Source organism: Bos grunniens, chromosome 18, assembly GCF_055505025.1.
Source record: "Bos grunniens cultivar Pamir isolate PY7600 chromosome 18, Bosgru_T2T1.0, whole genome shotgun sequence".
Classification (NCBI taxonomy): domain Eukaryota; kingdom Metazoa; phylum Chordata; class Mammalia; order Artiodactyla; family Bovidae; genus Bos; species Bos grunniens.
In genome coordinates, this window is record NC_141182.1 from 51,322,536 (window position 1) to 51,343,307 (window position 20,772).

General features: G+C 51.4%; 1 protein-coding gene across 7 annotated transcripts in view; it reads left to right on the plus strand.

Annotated features, from left to right (window-relative positions):
• Window positions 1–20,772, plus strand: part of GRIK5 (glutamate ionotropic receptor kainate type subunit 5) — a 68,716-nt gene that overhangs the window by 26,940 nt on the left and 21,004 nt on the right. For 4 of the 7 annotated variants that reach the window (XM_086352756.1, XM_086352759.1, XM_086352760.1 and 1 more), the window contains 2 exons: window positions 4,229–4,432; window positions 20,496–20,612. In XM_086352756.1, coding sequence (XP_086208882.1) covers window positions 4,229–4,432; window positions 20,496–20,612 — 321 coding nt within the window. The remainder of the gene's footprint in view (window positions 1–4,228; window positions 4,433–20,495; window positions 20,613–20,772) is intronic. The other 3 variants (XM_086352757.1, XM_086352761.1, XM_086352763.1) reach the window with 1 other exon arrangement.

Consider the following 20,772-nt stretch of genomic DNA (forward strand, 5'->3'; position numbering starts at 1 on the left):
CTGCAGAAGATTCTTTTTTGAAGGAGTCTGAAAACCTTGGATTAGAGGCTCCTTCAGGCCCCCAGCTCTGATGGTCTGGGACTGCAGGTTGAACGCTAGATCACTGTTTTCCGACCTTGAGTTCTGTTCCCAGGCCTCAGCCCTTATTTTTGGCTCTGTCAGTTCCCACCCTGATCCTGAGGCTTTGAACCCAAATCTACAGCCCAGATGCCTCAGTCTTGAATTGGGAGAGCGGCCTGATGGAAGGAATGAGGGCTCTGGCGAGTACAGCAATGGGTTTCAAATCCAGCCTCTGCTCCATCTCCCCTTCCCACTGCCCTGCTTCGGCTGTGTGACCTTGGGCAAGGCACTTGACTTCCTCCTCTGTATGTCAAGAGGTCTGTACCAGAGCCTTCCAGCTCCAACACTGGCTTGTCTAGAGAATTCCTAATTTCTGATTCTCTGGCTTTGATACCTGGCCTTCCCTTCCCTCACCCCCATCTCTGTATCTGGCTACTCACAGATATGCCCTCTGATTCTGTCCACTTGAGTTCAGTCTGGCGCAGAGCTTAAGAGCAGAGCTGTGGACTCAGCCTGACTTGTCCATCTCAACCACTTACTACTTCACTTCTAGGGACCTGTGTCCTCATCTCTCAAATAGAGGTAATAATACCGACCTCCTACGCTGACAGGATAGCTGTCATACAGCAAGCCCACAAGAAATGCTAGCTGCCGCTGCTATTATTAGCATCATCTCATCCCTACTCTCAGTTCCACAAGTTTGGATTTAGAAATGTGGCTTTGGAGAGAGAGAAAAGTACTGACTTCCCTCTGCCCCATCTCCCCTCAGCTCAGGGGCTTTGCTGGGGTCCAGGAATCCAGTCTGCAGTATCTTATAGGTACCTTCTAGTACCTATCAGGCTTCCCTGGTGGTTCAGATGGTAAAGAGTCCACCTGCAATGCAGAAGACCCAGGTTCGATCCCTGGGTAGGGAAGATTCCCTGGAAAAGGGAATGGCTACCCACTCCAGTATTCTTGCCTGGAGAATCCCATGGAGAGAGGAGCCTGGTGGGCTACAGGCCTTGGGGTCAAGAAGAGTCAGACATGACTGAGCGACTAACACCATAGTACCTACCACTGTATAACAAACTGCCCCCAAACCTGGAGGCTTCCAACAATAATGATTATTTCTCATGATGCTATGGGTCAACTGAACAGTTTTGTTTTGTTTTTCTAATGTGGCCGCAGCATGCAGCTTGTGGGATATTAGTTCCCCGACCAGGAATTGAGCCAACACCCTCGGTGGTGAAAACACAGAATCCTAAGCACTTGACCCCCAGGGGAGTCCCTAAAACTGATGTATTGATTTACTTAATTATTTTTGACTGCATCTTGACGCTTGTGGCATTTTTGTTCCCCAACCAGGGATCGAACCCAGACCCTTGGCAGGGAGAGTGCAGAGCCCTAACCACTGGACCACCAGGGAATTCCCTGAGCAGTTCTGCTGCGTTCACTGCGGTTGTGTGCAGCTGGTGTCTAGGCTGGGCTGTTGGCCAGCATACCTCGGTCCATTCAACCTTACTCATCCTTCAGCAGGCTGGCCCAGGCTTCCTTACGCTGAGGTCCCAAGAGGTCTGCCTGAGGACCCAGGCGCTGAAAGTCACACAGCGCTACTTCCACCACACTCCGTTGGCCAAAGCAAGTCTTGAGGCCAGCTCAGACCCAAGAAGTGAGGAAATCCACTCTACCTCTTGATGGGAGGAGCTGCAAAATACTGTGCGTCTACCCCAGAGCTCAGTAATTCTGTATTGAATGAGAGGCAGCAGGATGACCTCTGTGAACCTCAGTTTTTTTTTTTTAATTAATTCATTCATTCATTTTTGGCTGTGCTGTGCCTTCATTGCTGCACACACATGGGCTTTCTCTAGCTGCAGCAAGCCGGGGCTGCTCTCTGGTTGCAGTGCACAGGCTTCTCATTGTGGCGGCTTTTCTTGTTACAGAGCATGGCTCTAGAGTGCGGGCTCAGCAGTTGCAGAGCACAGGCTTAGTTGCCCCAGGGCATGTGGGATCTTCCTGGACCAGGGATCGAACCCTACACCACTGCATTGGCAGGTGGATTCCTGACCATTACACCACCAGGGAAGTCCAAGCCCTAGTTTCCACATATGTAAAGTGAGTCTAAGAATACCACCCATGTGAGGTCGCTGTGAGGAAATAAAGTGATAAGATCCAAAGAACACACTCAGTGCAGGAGCTGGTACTCAGCAGGTGTTCAGTCCATATGGTAACCATTGTGGATATTATTGGCCCAGGTTCTTCTGGCTGCTTCCTAAGTCATAACACCTTTTATTCCTAAGTCCAAGGGGACACTGTACAACCATTTAGACAATAACTGCACAGATAAATTTCCCTTTTGTTACCATCATCTTCCTATACCTCATCTTAGTAACACTTGGAATATTCTCTCTGCTTTTGTCTCATTTGGCACAATAAAAGTCAGTAAAGTCTGCTCAAACCCCTCAGAAATAAGCATCAGCGTAGCAAAACGGCTGTAGGCCAGAGGCTGCAAAGTGTTAGGTGTTTGTTTAGCCTGCAAAGCACTAAAAAAAAGATGGTATTAGAATTTGAGTTCTTGCTAACCTTTATAATCAGGAGATTTTACGAAACAACCTGGGTTTCCAGATTCTCTTAACATTGGACCATCTGGCATCTCAGGCCTGCTACTCTCATGACAGCGTTGGGCTGGAGCTAAATCCTGGTGGGGCAGATCCTCTTGGATCCCTTGGTGGCTCATGAAGTCAGTTGAGTGGGTTGCTATCGATTGTGTAGGAAAATGAGACAGAGCAGGACAGAAAATACCAGGATATTCTGCCACAGTTGTAAGAAGGACTGCTTTGTGGAACTAAGTGTAGTGACGCACACGCAGCTGCAGTCACACAGGCATATGTGTGTGACTTGGATTACAAGTAATACATCTCAAGGGGCTTACCATGTGGTACTAGTGGCAAAGAACCTAGGGGACGCAAGAAACATGGGTTCCATCCCTGGGTCGGGACGATACCCAGAGGAGGGCATGGCAACCCACTCCAGTATTCTTGCCTGGAGAATCCCATGAACAGAGGAGCCTGGTGGGCTACAATCCATGAGGTCGCAATGACTGAGCACCCATGCATGCCGTGCAGACTGATTCACTCGGGTTACCTACCTTGCTCATAGCCATTTGAGCTTTTTTTTTTTTTTATTTGGCTGCGCTGCTTGGCTCGTGGAATCTTATTTTCCTGACCAGAGATTGAACCCAGGGCTATAGCAGTGAAGGTGCGGAGTCCTAACCACCAGACTGCAAGGGAAGTTCCCATTTGAACTTGAGATAAGTGAATGTTAACTTGGCTGGTGGAGATCAAACCAGCTCCCTGGGATCTGCTAGGGGCTGGCAGGTTCCCTGTGCTTTTTCCTTGGCTCTGAGTATTTATGTTTTTTAGTAGTTATTGATATTTTTTTGAGGTATAGTTGATCTACAGTGTTGTTAGTTTCAGGTCTATAATATGGTGATCACCTCTTACACACACACACATATATATTCTTTTTTTCAGCTTCTTCTCCCTTACAGGTTATTACAAAATATGAGTATAGTTCCCTGGGCTGCACAGTAGGTCCTTGTTGATTATCGATTTGTGGTGCTGGAGAAGACTCTTCAGAGTCCCTTGGACTGCAAGGAAATCAAATCAGTCAATCCTAAAGGAAATCAACCCTGAATATTTATTGGACGGACTGATGCTGAAGCTGAAACTCCAATACTTGGGTCACCTGATGGGAAGGGCTGACTCACTGGAAAAGACCCTGCCTGCCCTGATGCTGGGAAAGACTGAAGGCCAAAGGAGAAGGGGGCGACAGAGGATGAGACGGTTGGATGGCATTACCGACTCAGTAACACTGAGTTTGAGCAAACTCCAGGAGACGGTGAAGGACATAGGAGCCTGGAGTACTACAGTCCATGGGGTGGCAAAGAGTTGGACACCACTTAGCGACTAAACAACAATATGTTAATCCCAACCTCCTAATTTATCCCTCCTCTCCCAACCCTGCCCTGGCTCTGAGCATTAGTAAACAGGGGCTGTAGGTAGGCCAGGACTCCGTCACCCCTGCTCTGCGAGCAGGTTCCGGAGCTAGCTGCTGGCGTGGACTCTGGGCCCCAGACTCCCCTCGATGCTCCGTCTCTGACCCCACCCCCTCTTCTCGCCTGCTTCCCCAGGAGAACCCGTACGTCATGCGCCGGCCCAACTTCCAGGCTCTGTCCGGGAACGAGCGCTTCGAGGGCTTCTGCGTGGACATGCTGCGGGAGCTGGCCGAGCTGCTGCGCTTCCGGTACCGCCTGCGCCTGGTGGAGGACGGGCTGTACGGGGCGCCCGAGCCCAATGGCTCCTGGACAGGCATGGTGGGCGAGCTCATCAACCGGGTACGGCGGGGCTGGGGCTGCGGAAGGGGCGAGGGCCGGGTGAGGAGGGAGGGAGGGCAGCCAGTGGGGCCTCAGGGCCAGCCTGGCATGTACACTAGGCACCAGCCCATGGTGTGCTGTGCCCCTGTGGCTGGTGAGCACCACGGAGCCAGCACAGACGGGAAGAGGACAGTGCATCACTTCCGGTGTCAAAGGCCATGCACATCACTTCTTGTGTCTGGCTTCCAGATGCTTCCTTCTTGCCGCCTCGGCTTTGTCTTTGCTCAAAGCTCAGAAGGCAAAGAATCTACCCGCGATGTGGGAGTTCCCCTGGAGAAGGGAATGGCTATCCACTCCAATATTCTTGCCTGGAAAATCCCATGGACAGAGGCTACAGTCCATGGGGTTGCAAAGAGTCGGACATGATTGAGCGACTAACAAAGACTTGAGTGAATGAAGGAGACGAGGAGTCGGAACTGGAGGGACTGGACAACTGGAGGAGGTGGAGAAAGCTTCCTGTGGGAGGCGAAGCTAGGAGGGGCAGCCAGGGAGTGCACCTCAGGTGTGCTGTGCCCCGGCACTTGCCAGCAGGTGGACTTCGAGGTTGCCCACTGCTCTCGCAAGTCCACTCTTCCCGTAGATGTGTATTGAATGTCTAGTGTGTGCCTGGAGAAGGCAATGGCACCCCACTCCAGTACTCTTGCCTGGAAAATCCCATGGACGGAGGAGCCTGGTAGGCTGCAGTCCATAGGAGTCAGACACGAGAGCGACTTCCCTTTCACTTTTCACTTTCATGCACTGGAGAAGAAAATGGCAACCCAATCCAGTATTCTTGTCTGGAGAATCCCAGGGGAGGGGGCAGCCTGATGGGCTGCCCTCTATGGGGTCGCACAGACTCGGACATGACTGAAGCGACTTAGCAGCAGCAGCAGCAGTGTGTGCCTTGCACCTTGCTAGGCCTAGGGTATAGTGATGAGCCTAGGGGACCTGGACCCTGCTTCCAAGAGCTCAGGGCCCCATTGAGATGTAGAAAAACAAATGACCACAAGACAGAACCTTCCGGACTTCGAGGGGGGAAACTCAGAGGAGGGACCTAGAGGCTCCTGACCCAGCCGGGGATCCAGGGAGGGCTTCCTGGAAGAGGTGACACCCCAGCAGATTCCCAAAGAGTGTGAAATAGTCAGCTGGGTGAAGTGGGGTTTGGGAGGAGGAGAACTTATGTGAAGGAGAAGAAATGGCATTTACAAACAGCTGGGTGGGGTGTGTGTAAGAGAGAGGGGGATGTATCAGGGGAGCAGCTGGGCCCTGAGTGTGGGCAGGATGTGAGGGTAGGTGAGGAGGGGAGAGGAAAGGCAGGTGGGAGGTGGTAGGCGAGGGTGCAGTGCAAAGAGTATTTTGGAGTCAGGCCCACCCTGGTATGAGTGCTGTGGTGAGTCATTTCTCTCCTCCCAGCCTCAGTTTCCCCTTCCTAGATGGGGGCTAATGATAGCTGACAGGTCTGTAATGAGGGTTACAGACACACCACACGTGTTGCTGGTCATATGTAGTGCCTGAGTTCCTCTTTGTTTCTGGTTGCCCTGCAAGGCTTGAAAGATCTTGGTTCCTCAACCAGGGATTGAACCCAGGGCCCCAGCAGTGAAGGTGTGGATTCCTAATCACTGAACCACCAGGGAACTACTGGAACCACCCTGTAGTTCCTTTTCCTTCCAGACACTAGAAGCTGCATGGGCAAATGCCCAGAAAAGACAAACAGGCCCCTGGCTTAGGGCATGCCCGGGGCAGGTGTGTGGAGCAGGGACCTTTGGCCATAAACAGTCAAGGTGGCCTTGACATTGGACTTGGCAGAGGGCATTGGAGACTGTCACTTTCCTGTCTCTCTCATCCAGAATTCACTGCATGTGAGCCCCTGAATATCACCAGGGTAAACTCAAAAAGGCCACTTCGCTTGACAAGGACGTTGATCCCTTAGGGCACTGATTTTCAAAAGTTGTTTTGACTGCAGAACCTTTTTTCCAGTTGAAAGGGCCCTCAGAACCCTGGACAAAACAGCTGCTCTGGTGGAGAAGGAGGTGGGAGTGTCCCCAGGGGTCCTGGTGACTCAGTCTTCCCCCCGACCCCGGCCAATTCCAACTGGCAGGCCTGAGGCACTGTTCTGCAGGCACCAGCTGGTTGAAAGCTTCAGCCCTGGGTGGGTTTAAGAGTCTGAAGCCAGGACCTGAGGAGCCCAGAGGCAGAAGCTGGTGCCTTAATGCCCACCTCACTGGCAGCCTTACCTGCGACCTCATCGCCATAGCCTGGTCCCCAGTCATGTAAAGTCAGAACTTTGTGTTCATCGGGGCCCCCAGAAATAAGATTCCAGGAGAGTAACAACCACCTCCTCCCCAACCAAAGTCACCGTCAACTGGACCCCTGTCCATTCATCAAGGAAGAAGTCCTATTTATAAATGTATGACCTTGGGCAAGAGTTTAACTCCCTGTGCCTTAGAACTTGGTGTGAAGGTGCCTGGGGTGAGGATTGGGAACTTTGCTGGTTGGTGGCTGCTAATTAGAAAAGTTTATGCTCCTGGGTCCTGGGTCTTGTCTGAATCTCTGCAGAGCATTTGTTGTGTGACATTGGGCAAGTTATTTAACCTCCCTGTAAAACTGAAGAAATAACAGATGCTGACACATAGGGTCGTTGAGAGTGTAAAATGAGTTAATCTGTGTAGGGGCTTGGAACAGGGCCCTGCAAGTAGTGGGTGCTGTGTGCCTGAACTCTCTTTCTGTCGTTGTTAATGTTATTCCTGCCAGCATGGACATCCATTCATGCATTCATCTGCCCTCCAGCCAGCTAGCATTTACTGAGTGCCTGCTGTATACCAGTAGGAAAAATCCCCTGATGCTGGCAAAGATTGAAGGCAAAAGGAAAAGAGGGCGGCAGAGGATGAGATGCTTAGATAGCATCATTGACTCTATGGACGTGAACTTGAGTGGGAGATAGTGGGGGACAGGGAAGCCTGGTGGGCTGGAGTCCATGGGGTCGCAAAGAGTCGGACACGACTTAGCAACTGTATACCAGATGCTGTGGTACACCCTGGGGATTCAGTGGCCTGGGTTTGCTCTTAGGGTTAAAGACTTTGGTCCTCAGCTGGCGGCCCATGGGATGCACCCCCTGCACACAAAGGGTTGAGCTGGCTCAAATGAGGAGACAGTCGTGGGGTGGGGAGTGGCAGGGGCTGCCAGAGGGTCTGTAGGGATGGAAGGGGAGGCTGGAGAGGGCCTGGACTTGGTGACTGCCTGGGGTGAGGGACGGAGGAGAGAGGACGTGAGCGCGCCTCCTGTTTCTGATTTGGGCAACTGGGCACCAGCGATGACATTTAGGGGAAGAACACTGGAGGAGGAGCAGGCTGACTGCAAAGGATGGGCATGGTTTGGCCTCGCCGAGGCTCATCTGCCTGCTGTGGAAGGCCAGGCACACTGAGCTTCACACAGACACTCCCCACTGTTTTCCCGACGGTGGCAGCTGACGTTAGTGAACTTCACGCCACGTGCCAGAACTTTGCAAGTGTCACTTACTTCTGACAATCCTTCCTGGACCAGACGATCACTGCTTTCCTGCCAAAGTGAGATCAGGGGCTCAGCAGTGAAGGGACCAGCCCCCAGCACGCAAGGCTGCAGATGGGTGTGTCTGACCCGAGGCCTTTGCAGACACTCGGCAGGTCCTTAGGAAGCCTGGAGTGGTCAGGGTGATGCTCACGCCGTGCCAGGCCCTTGTCCGAACTTTATGAACTTAACACAACTCCTTGACTCCTCACGGCCATCCCTTTGAGGATGGCCTGGTGTTAGCTCAGATTTCTGTAATGGACAGAGTGAGGCACTCAGATACCATGTCCAGGGCACATGGCTGGTAACAGGCAGAGCCAGGGCTGGCATCCCGGCAGGCTGGCCCAGACCTGATGACTGACTTCCAGAGGGAAAACAGCCCGGGGCACCAGCAGCCCCCCAACCACCCCAGGGCCAGGTGCAGGGCTCAGACGCCAGGCTCCAATTATGGTCCATTTATTTCACCCAGTGGCCACTGCTGGAATTGGCTTTATCCCTGCTGTCACTGCCGCGCTGTGAACTCAGCCCCGCCCCTCTCACCCGCCTCCTCTGGGCCTCCCATCTCTCTCCATTCCAGTTTGTCCTCTAGATTCGGACACGACTGAGTGAGTAACACACTTTAGTTGTCACCTCCCCAGGCCTGCAGGCTAAACTCTGTGCACTTTGGTCTGGCACTTAAGAGATCAGGAAGCGAATTTCCAGGTGAAAATCAGCAGGCAGGAGGTGTGTGGGGGCGCCCTTAGAAACCTGCCTTGTGAGGTGGTGTGCAGGAAAGAACCCATCTGCCAATGCAGGAGATGCAGGAGACCCAGGTTCCATCCCTGGGTGGGGAAGATCCCTTGAAGGAAGGCATGGCAACCCACTCCAGTATTCTTGCCTGGAGAGTCGCATGGACAGAGGAGCCTGGTGGGCTACAGTCCATGGGGTCGCAAAGAGTCAGACGTGACTGAAGTGACTTAGCATGAGGGAGGGGAGGAGCAGGCTTGGGCAGAGAGGGAGGAGTTGAGCTGTGAGGCAGTCGTGACCATCCTGCGGGCAGCTCTGGAGCTGGGGTGGCCATTAAAGATGTCCCCCTGAGGGAAGGGGCCAGGCTTTTATGCCCCCCACCAACAAATCATTGGAGAGGGGCTGTCCTCAGGGGACGTCAAGGGGCTTCTTCCACCTACAGAGCAAACAGCCACCAAAACCTGGGCCCGTGAGTGTCCCGTCCTGAAGAAGGGTCCAGGCGGCCACCGCGGTGTCCACAGCTGTGAGCTGGTCAGACGCCAGATGGAGCCGGCCTCAGGTTGGAAGTGTTCCCACGTGATCTCTGACAAGCCACTTCACCTCTCTGATCTCAGTTTCCCCTCTTGAAATGGGAATGATGTTCCCTCTGTCACAGATTTGCAGGGAGTGGGCAAGAGGGGATTCAAGGCCCCAGGACAGAGCCTGGGTCACTGGGGTCTTGCAGGTACGGAATTTGGGTGTGTTTGTTTTTTGTTTTCCTTTTTGACCTCGCTACGTGGCTTGAGGATCCTAGTTCCTCAGACAGGGATGGAACCCGGGCCTCGTGAGTGAAAACACTTGATTCCCAACCACTGGACCACCGGGAATTCCTTCTTTTTTTCTCTCTTTTTGGATTGTATTTTTATTGTGTTGTGCAGCCACGGGAAGGTTTTAAGCAGGGAAGGTGCCATGATCTAATTTCTTTATTCTTTTTTTATTGAGGTGAAGTTCATATAAAAGTAACCATTTTAAAGCATACAATTCAGTGGCATTTAGTATATTCACAATATTGTATAACCATTGCCTCTCTCTAGTTTTAAGACATTTTCATGAGCCCCAAAGAAAACCCAAACCCAACAGCAGTCACTGCCATTTGCCCCTTTCCCCAACACCTGGCAATTACCACTCTGCTCTCTGTCTCCATGATTTACTTATTCTAGACATTTTGTATAAATGGAACCAGCCAATATGTGGCCTTTTGAGTCTGGCTTCTTTCACACAGCACAGTGTGCTTGAGGTTCATCCACATTATAGCGTGATGAGTACTGCCTTCCTTTTTAAAAAAGTATTATTATTATTCTGGAGGAGGGCATGGCAACCCACTCCAGTATTCTTGCCTGGAAAATCCCATGGACGGAGGAGCCTGGCTGGCTACAGTCCATGGGGTCACAAAGAGTCTGACACCACTGAGCTACTGAGCGCACGTGCGCACGCGCACACACACACACACACACACACGTTATTACTATTATTATTATTATTAGGCTACCCCGTGCAGCACGTGGGATCTTAGTTCCCTGACCAGGGATGCAACCTGCACCCCCTGCATTGCAAGTGTGGAGTCTTAACTGCTGCACCACCAGGGAAGTCCCCTGCCTTCCTTTTTGAGGCTGAATAATATTCCATTACATGGATATAGGGCCTTGATTTAATTTCAAAAACATGTAAAAATGATTACTCTGGGCAGGGCTTCCCTGCTGTCACTAGTGGTAAAGAACCCACCTGCTGATGCAGGAGACAAAAAAGATGCAGGTTCAATCCCTGGATCAGGAATATCCCCTGGAGGAGGGCATGGCAACCCATTTCAGTATTCCTGCCTGGAGAATCCCCTGGACAGAGGAACCTGGCAGGCTACAGTCCACAGGGTGGCAAAGAATCGGACGTGACTGAATGACTGAGCGTGCATGCAGTGGTGGCTGAGAAATAACCGTAGTGGTCCAAGAGTAGAGACAGGATGGTCCATTTCAGAGGTTGTTGGAAGGTGTGGAAGAGGGAAGATGCTGCCTGGTGCTGGGGTGGTAGCTATGTCAGGTGTACCACCAGGTAGGGTGTGTGCCAGAGGCCAAGAGGAGTCAAGTAACTGCAGGGTTTGGCTAAACAGCTGGGCAAAACCGGTAAAGCCAGTTTCCATGGTGGGGAGGATACAGGGAGTGGGGAGGATGAGAGTTATCTCTGGGCGTGGATCATTGGAGATACCTACTTGAAATTCAAGTGGAGACAAAAGGATTTCCTTGTGCGACTGGGCATGAATTATTTAACTCATCCCCTATTGATGGATATTTGGATGGTTTCCAGTTTTTGCAGGCATAGACAATGCTACCACCAACTGGGCCTGTGGATTGGTGGGGGTGTTCCTGAGGGATAAATTCCAAGCAGTGGAAGCATTGGGTCAAAGGGTATGAATATTTTTTAAGTACATACTGCCAAATGGCCCTTCAAAAAGGTTCCACCAATTTATATTCCCACTCAAAGTGCACGAGAATGTCAAATTTCCCACACTCTTGCCAACAATGGGTATTATCAATCTTTTAAAAAAATCTTTGCCAACCCGAAAGGCTAAAAATAATCTTAGCGTTTTAACCTAAACACAATGTCACGCGGCTGCACATTAACCCCCATGTGGATGTACTGTAATTTATTGAAACGCTTTTTAGTTGTTTCCAGGTATTTTTATCCGTCTGTTTGTGCTGTTATAAACAACCACAAGCAAACATCTTCATGCAGAAAAGCTTAACCTGCATTGTAGCTGACTAGAATTGACTCTCAGTAGAATTACCAGGTGAAAGAGGAAAACCCTTTGTATGGCTTTTGTTATATATTGTGGAACTGCTTTCTGGAAAGACTGTACCAGGTTCTTCTTTCTTTTCTTTTTTTTTTCCACCTGTGCCACATGGCATAAAATGTCTTAGTTCCCTGCGTGCACGCATGGTCAGTCACTAAGTTGTGTCTGACTCTTTGCGACTCCATGGACTGTAGCCCACCAGGCTCCTTTGTCCCTAGGATTTCCCTGGCAAGAATACTGGAGTGGGTTGCCATTTCCTTCTCCAGTGGACCAGGGATGGAACCCGAATCTCCTGCATTGGCAGGCAGGTTCTTTACCACTGAGCCACTTGGAAAGCCCCTTAATACCCTGACCAGGGATCAAACCCATGACTCTTGCGGTGCAAGCTCGAAGTCTGAAACACTGGACCACCAAGGAAATCCCTTCTTTTCTCTTTTTTCAAGCCCAGTTTCTTTTAACACCAGCTTTGTCTCAGCGCTGAGGAATTGATGGGTTTTTAGATTTTCAGACAACCTCCTATCATTTTCATAGATGGCAAGGCATTTTGGGTTTTCCTGCTTTTACTGGTGGACCACCATAAGGGTTCTGTGGCTGTGTGATCGATGCAGTCTGAGCCCAGGTTCCACTCAGGAGGGGCCCGATGGATCTGTGGACTCCCTCTGTGTTTCCCCAGGTCTGGGTTGTATAATTGGGACATCCGTATATGGCAGCTGGCAGAATCCCACGTTGGTTTTCTGACCCGTGGAGTCAGGATCATTGTTGTAGAAAGTGCCAGTGGAAGCCCCCAGAACGCCCCACATTTCCCAGGATGGAAATCCAAAAGCAATTCTACTGCCTTTGGAGGAACTGCAGATTAGTGCCGCCATTAATGGCTCAAAAGAAGCTGGGGTGGTGATCTCATCTTTGTTCCACTGACCTGTGTGGGGATTCCCCTAGCGGTCCAGTGGCTAAGACTGTGCTTCCAATGCAGGGGGCTTGGGTTTGATCCCTGGTCAGGGAACTAAGATCCTGCATGCCACAAGGCACAGCCAAAAAAACAAATAGACAAAAAACGACTGACCTGTTTGGCTTGTGTGGAAGGCAGATGGATCTTGGAGAATGACTGTGGATTACTGTAAATGCAATCAGGTGGTGATTGCAATTGCAGTTGCTGGCCCAAATGAAGTGTCTTTACTGGAGCACGTCAGCACAGCCCTTGGCAGCTGTTGTGAGCTACTGACTGACCTGGCAAATGCTTTTGTCTCCATACCACTTTCCAAGGACCACCAGAAGCCAGGAGTACAAACCTTGAGTCTTGCTGAAGGCTGACATCAACTCTCTTGCTTCTCGCCATCACCTAGACCACTGAGATACAGTGTTGCCCTTGTCCATCACACTGGAAACATTCTGCTGATCCGATCTTAAGAGGAGGAAACAGCATTTAGTAAGGAGGTTGGCAGTAAACCCACTGCTGATATCAGTCAGTTATGGTCCAATCTGGAGACAAAACACCAGTTACTTGAACAGAATCATGTTACTCAGTTGTGTCTGACTCTTTGCAACCCTACGGACTGCAGCACGCCAGGCTCCTCTGTCCTCCACTATCTCCCACAGTTTATTCAAAGTCATGTCCATTGAGTCGGTGATGCTATCTAACCATCTCATCCTCTCCCGCCCTCTTCTCCTTTTGCCTTCAGTCTTTCCCAGCATCAGGGTCTTCTCTAATGAGTTGTCTCTTCGCATCAGGTGGCCAAAGGTATTGGCGCTTCAGCTTCAGTCCTTCCAATAAATACTCGGAGTTGGTTTCCTTTAAGATTGACTAGTTTGATCTCCTTGCAGAATCATATCAGCTATTTTTGTATGTTTGTTTTTATTTTATTTTTGGTCGCAGTGTGCATGCAGGATCTTAGTTCCCTGACCAGGGTTGGACCTGTGCCCCCTGCAGTGGAAGCTCTGAGTGCTGAAACTGTGCACCTCTGATGAACCCATGTGTGAGGATTCAAAGCCAACCAAAACACAGATTGGGACTTGAACCCACGGTCCTTTTTATTTTATTTTTTAATATTTATGTATTTGGCTGCGTCGGGTCTTAGCTGTGGCTTGAAGCATCTTCACTGCATCATATGGGATCTTTTGGTGCAGCACGCGGACTCTCTAGTTGCGGTGCACTGGCTCCAGAGCTGGCAGGCAGGCTCAGTGTTGCAGCACATGGGCATCGTTGCTCTGCAGCTTGTAGAATCTCAGCTCCCCGACCAGGGATCGAACCTGAGTTCTCTGCACTGCAAGGTGGATTCGTAACCACTGGACCACCAGGAAATTTCTGAATCAACTGTCTCTTAATTAGAATCACTCACCTGGTGTCCAAACTTGGGTTCTTTGAGTCTCAGCACAGAAGGAATTCAGGGAGAGGCAAAGTGATAGGCAAGAAGTAGAATTACTAATATTCCACTTGCTTGTGTGGGATGCAAGTGGGCAGGTGCGGGGGCTGTGTCCCAAAAACTACATTTTGGGCTTAACTGGTAGCTCAGAAGGGAAAGAATCTGCCTGCAATGCAGGAGACCTAGGTTTGATCCCTGGGTTGGGAAGATTCCCTGGAAGGGGAAATGGCTACCCACTCCAGTATTTTTGGCTGGGAAATCCCATGGACAGAGGAACCTGGTGGGCTACAGTCTATGGGGTTACAAAGGGGACACAACTGAGCAACTTATACCCTTATAAGTTGACTGAACACTAACACTTATAATCAACGGAAAGTGGAGAAGGGGGGAAAGGACCGCCTTCTTCCTCTTTCTTCCAGTTGATGTCAGGCTTACATCACTAGCTTCTTTAGAGTGTTTGACCCTATGAGGTCAAACTAGGACTGTCACAGAGCTTATTGAAATCAGCAGAATGGTGGTAACATGTCCTAAAATATGTTGAATCATCTCAGTTTCCATGTAACGACAGTCTCTTGCTTTGAAATGTTAACCTTTCCCTTAAATCTGTCCTTAATCCTAAGGATCATTATTTTGCTGATCTCGACCAGCACAATGCAAGCTTCATTTTTTTTTTTTTCTTTCACTTAATGACCTGGGGCATATCGCATGCTTTTACTCATGGCTTTGTAGTTAAGCAAACCTGCTGCATCCCAGGATGTTGTAATAGCTTTCTTGAGTGACCCTTACCTTAGAGTAGAGCTTCCCTGGTGGCTCAGATGGTAAAGAGGCTGCCTGCAGTGCAGGAGACCTGGGTTTGATCCCTGGGATGGGAAGATCACCTGGAGAAGGAAATGGCAACCCACTCCAGTGTTCTTGCCTGGAAAACACCATGGACAGAGGAGCCTTGTGGGCTACAGTCCATGGGATCACAAAGAGTTGGGCATGACTAAGCGATTTCACTTTCGCTTTACCTTAGAATGGTCTCTTGAAGTTCCCTAGGTTTTCCTGTCTGTCTACAATCCCCTACTGGGACTTCTACAGCCATCTATGTAACTATCTATTTTTATCCCTATCAGTTTTTAAAATTTTATTTTAAAATATTTCTTTATTTGGCCGTATCCGGTCCTAGTTAGAACGTGTGATATCTTCACTGAATCTTGTGGGATCCTTCCTTGTGGTGCCTGGACTTTCTCATTGTTAGGTGCGGGCTTAGTTGCCCCAAGGTATGTGGGATCTTAGTTCCTCGACAAGGGATCGAACCCACGTCCCCTGCATTGCAGGGTGGATTTTTAACCCCTGGGGCCATCAGGGAAGTCCCATCCATATCAGTCTTAACCACTGGACCACCAGGGATTTTTCCTCCTATCAGCTATTGGAATAGAGAGAATTTAATATAGCTATTTGTTGCGCTTCCCTGGTAGTCCAGTGGTTAAGAATCCGCCTGCCAAAGCAGGGGACATGGATTCGATCCCTCTTCTGGGAAGATCCTATGTGCTGTGAAGCAACCGAGCTTGTGCCACAACTACTGAGCCCCTGCTCTGGAGCCTGTGAGCCACAACTAGAGAGGTGCCCTGGCTTGCCACAACTACAGAAAGTCCTTGTGCAGCAACAAAGACCCAGCATAACCAAAAATAGACAAATCTCTTCTAAAAAGAATTGTTAGCTTGGGAAATCCCTGGCAGTCCAGCGGTTAAGACTCTGCTTTCTCTGCTCAGTGTCCGGGCAGATCCTGCAGGCTTCACAGTGTAGCCAAAAAAAAAAAAAGAATTGTTAACTAGATGTAAAGTTGTTAGAGGGCTTTCCTGTTGTCTCAGTGGGAAAGAATCCACCTGCCAATGCAGAGACGGGGATTCTATCCCTGGGTTGGGAAGATCCCCTGGAGAAGGGAATGGCAACCCACTCCGGTATTCCTGCCTGGAGAATCCCACGAACAAAGGAGCCTGGCAGGCTACAGTCCATGGGGCTGCAAAAAAGTTGGGACACAATTTAGCAACAAAATGAAAATTGTGAACTTGCTAACCAAAAGAGTAAAAAGGAAACTAAGGGATCCTGAGGGTAGCAGCTGCAGGAAGCACCCACCACCCTGAGGGCTAAGGGGAAAGGAGAAGAAGTTAGAAAGACTGAAACTTAGAAACTCGAGAGAGGCCCAGTAGAGCTGAGACTCAGACCTTTGAGGCAGAGATGCTGTTGGTCTGGTTTTGCGGATGTTTGGTGGGACTTTGGATTTGAGCAGCAACTTACCCCTGGGTCTCACTGCGTGTGCTGCTTCCGTCCTTTTACCAAACAATTTGTAAGACTTTTCATTTTGAGGGAGGCTCAGAGTACAAAGACTGCAGCAGGTGCTGGCTTCATGTAATCTGACCTGACTGACGCCCGGACCTGATGACCCGGCAGATCCAGGGATGTGCAGAGTGCTGGTGGCAAATAGGGATCAGGCAGCAGGAGGTCACTCACTGCAGACCGCGAGGGCTTTGAAGCAAATCAGGCTCTTTTCTGTAGATACTATTTTTTTCAGTTTGAGAAACTGCTCATTACTGGGCCCCCATAGAGATCGAACACCTCCCCATGGATAGTGACCATGTGACCTGAGGACTCGTGTGATCTGAGTATTGTCATCGGTGCTCCAGTCAGGGTCCTACCGGGAAACAGGTCACTCCAAATATCTGAATGAAGAGAAGTATTCACTAGGAATGAAGTTGCTAACTAGGTGACTGGGAGGGTAAAAGTTGAAGTCCGAGGCCAACTTTTTCTGCAAGGGGCCGGATGTAAATAGTCCCGGCTTCCAGGTCATCCTGTCGCTACTCAACTCTTTTGTCTGGAAAGCAGTTGCAGACGATAGCTAAACGAGTGAGGCTGGCTGGGTTCCAGTAAGACTTCATTTACAAAATTGGGCAGATGCACTAGACCTGGCCGTGGTTCACACACCCTTGCTCTCAGGCACGGAGGTAGCAAGTCAGGAAGCCCCTCTGTCTCAAGTTCCGAAGGAACAGAGAGGAGCTGACGCTGTTGGAAACTGAGGAAGGGCTCTTTGAGGCTCGTTCTGCAAGCGCTTGTTGTCCTTCTTAGTCGCGAAGTCATGTCAGACTTTTTTGTGACCCCATGGACTGTAGCCTGCCAGGCTCCTCTGTCCATGGGATTTTCCAGGCAAGAATGCTGGAGTGGGTTGCCATTTCCTTACAGGGGATCTTCCCGACCCAGGGATCGAATCCCTGTCTCCTGCATTGGCAGGCGGATTCTTTACCACTGAGCTATCAGGGAAGCCCACTGCAAGTGCTAGGAGGCTGCAGACTGGATTTGTCTGCTGTCCTGGGAAGAACCGCAGCTACCTTTGGTGCAGAAAGGAAGGCTGGGGACCCGAGAGCCCACTGGAAAGTGCAGGTCACTCTCATTCCTCCAGCCCTGCAGCCTTCCTCTGGCGCCCCCTACAGGGAGCCGATGGCACAGCCCAGGTGGTTTGCACAGAGCTGGTGCACAGGGCAGGCTGGGGGCAGCAGGACAGTCACAAGTGGTTGGTTTTTGGACATTTAGACAACCCCTCACCCCCCATCATTTCTACAGGTGGCTAGTCATTTGGCTTCTTCCCAATTTCATCCCAGAGATGAAACTGTCAGGGTCCCCTTGGGGAAGGGAAGTCTTCTCAAAGGAATGGGTGTCTCTTTTGGGAAATGAAGAGGCGGGGAGGAGGAGGTGGAAAGGGAGGGGGAGTTTTAAGTCTCTGAGAGGAGTCTAGAAGGAACTTTCAGCCTTTAAGGATCTGTCTGTCCTCTGTTCAGAATGAAATCTGAATCTGACCACCACCACTTTGCCCGCCCCCAGCATCTCCATGGACACCTTTAGTCAGCTTTCTCCCTGCCCATCTCACCCCTATGCCCGCTTCCACTCTTGCCCCTGTGGTCTGTTCTCAAGGCAACCAGATCAGTCACCTCCTGCTCACACCCTCTGATGTGATGTCTTCCACTGTCCTTGGAGCAGAATTGGCCACCTCACCCTGGCCTGCAGGGCCCTGAAGGGCCCTGGTCCCCACTCCACTGAATTTCCCACCCCTTACTTTCTTTTTCTTTTTTTAATATTTATTTATTTGGCTGCACCAGCTCTCAGTTGAAGCACACAGGATCTTCAATCTCAGTTGTGGCAAGACCAGGGGTCGAACCCGGGTCCCTGCTTTGGGAACACAGAGTCTTAGCCACTGGACCACCAGGGAAGTCCTCTACCCCTCCCTTTCTGCTCCAGCCACCCTGGACACTGTCTTGGGTGCAGTGGGGAAGCCACCCCTGGGTTTTAAACAGGTGATTATCACTTTGGATTGGGGGTGTTATTAGCGGAGGTGGGGTTGTGTGGCAGTGAGGAGGCTGACGGGTTATCATGGAGGACCTTTGTCAAGACAGACCTCCTGGGGTGCATAAAATATAATAAGATTCCTGTATTTGCTGGCATTGTTCCTGACAGTTCACATATTAGTCATAAGAGGGGCAAGTGCACAACAAAGGAGAAAACCGGAATTCCCTGGTGGTCCAGTGGTTAGGACTTGGTGCTTTCACTGCTGGGGGCACAGGTTCGATTCCTGGTCACAGAACCCAGAATCTGCAAGTTGTGGGCCAAAAACAAAAACAAAAAACAAAAAAAACAGAGGGAACCACTCCTTACTCTCAACATGCAGAAATCCCCAAGGGTGGGCTGTGAACCCAGTGTGTTCTGGGCCCTTGCCACACGTCGAAGCCTCTGGCTTCACCATCGCTGCTCCCAAGTCTCACTGGGGCCATGTCGTCTGACCCCCACCTAGCAGGAATCGTTTCACCTGCATATCTCCCTCTGCTCTTGGTTTGTCTTTCGGGTCTGTCCTCTTTCCCTGACATCGAGTTATCTTTCAGATGGGTCTCTTCTCCCCCGGTCGCGGATTTCATTTGGGCCCCACGTGATCTCTCTGTGACCCTGGTTCTGATGCAGCCTGTGGCACCCCTCTCTCCTTCGAGGCCTGAGCCCTCTCTCCCTTCCCCCAGTTCTGCCCCAGCCTCTGTTACCTCCCATGCTGCCAGTCTCAGTGCCTTGGGGAGGTGAGCACGTCCCTCCTCCCAGACCAGTGATCCAGGACCTTGACTCTTCTGTTTCAGCCCCAGGGTTTAAGGTCTGTGCTTGAATTGGGAGTCAGTGCTGGGCCCAGTTGAGGCCGTGGGGGCGGAGCCGGTGTTCATGGAAGAGGCACCCTGGGAGCCGGGTCCCAACCCAGGAGACGTCTTGCCTACATGTATTGCCCCCATTTTACAGAGAAACAAACTGAGGCTCAGAGACACGGAAGCCCCTGTCCCAGGTCACCCAGCGAGCTTGGGTCAGAGCCAGGGCTCCCTCCTCCCACACCCGGCCTGTACCAGCTCCCTGCCTCCTCTGTCATGTATGTGTGCGTGTGAGGCCACGTGTTCACATGTGTGCACTGTGCCTCCAGAGGATGACCCCCCCACACCACATCACCTGCTCTCGTGTACTGGGCACGTGTCTGTCTGCCTGAGTCCACGTGGGTAGCCTGTGTCTGGACACTCATGTGTGGATTTGGCGTGGTGCGCATATGTTGCTAGTGTAGACTTGACCGTGTACAGTGCTCACATGTGCAGTGTGTGTGTGTGTCTCCAGGGTATGTATATGTGTGTGTGAAGTGCCGTGTTTTTTCCCAGCCTGGGTCCTGCCCACAGCTAATGACTGACTGATGTCCACTTGAGCAAGATGGCCTCTTTGGGTCAGGCATCCCGGTGCGCCAGCCAGACCTCCCCAACACACCCTTTTCTCCCTCCCTTCACCACGTCAGACGTGGACCCCAGCCACCCACCCTTCCCTGACTCAAGACTATGTGCAGCTCCTCTCGAGGTCATTCTCTCAAAGGAGCTGGGCGTAGTCCTGGGTCTCAGGATGCCTGGGTGCACACACCTGGGTCCCTAGCACCTGTCAGGGGCAGGAGCGTGGAGGTCACACGTCTGTGTTATGATCCCCAGCTGTTGTGCCTTTATTCCTCAGTGCCTTGGCCTCTCTGAGACTCAGTCTCCCCAGCTGTAAAATGGGGCTAGTACTGGCCCCCAGGGAGCTGTTGAGAAGATTATACAAGATAAACCCTATAAAGTGGCATCTAGCTCGGAGCCTGGCACGAAGTAAGCTTGATAAATGTTACCTGTTGTTAACTGTTCATACCGAAGAGAAACCAAGGCTCCCGGAGGGTCCTGAGTGGGTCAGCATCCGGGCATCTTGACTCCAATCTCAGGACCCTGGCGTGGTGGGAGTGGCGGGGGGTCTGTGGTAGATTTTATAAAGCAGGGCCTTAAATGATGAGCTTGACGTCGGGGGAGGGGAGCGGGAGAGATTGGATGAGGCGGGGCAGCTGGGAGGAAGGAGGACGTGAGATGACGGGTCCAATACGGGCCCAGGGTGCCAGGACCCCTGGCTCCACCTGCCGTCCTGCTCTCTGGGTGTCTCTCTCTTGGCTTCTGATACTCCAAATCGTTCCCTCGGTACAGCTCTCTCTAACTGCGCGTCTGTCTCCCTGGCCCACCCCTCTGCCCCCGCCCCGCCTCCCCTCCAGCAGAAGGCAGACCTGGCTGTGGCTGCGTTCACCATCACAGCTGAGCGGGAGAAGGTCATCGACTTCTCCAAGCCCTTCATGACCCTGGGGATCAGCATCCTCTATCGGGTGCATATGGTATGGTTCCCCTGGAGACGTGGCCGGGGGTGGGGCGGGGGTGGCATTGAGGCCCGAGGGAGACAGAGGCTGCAGGCTGGACCTTGCCTGCCGTAGTGGGGCCTGTGGACCCCGGGGCTTTGGGAGGGCCTGGGGGGGACTCTGTTCACACTCCCTCCCC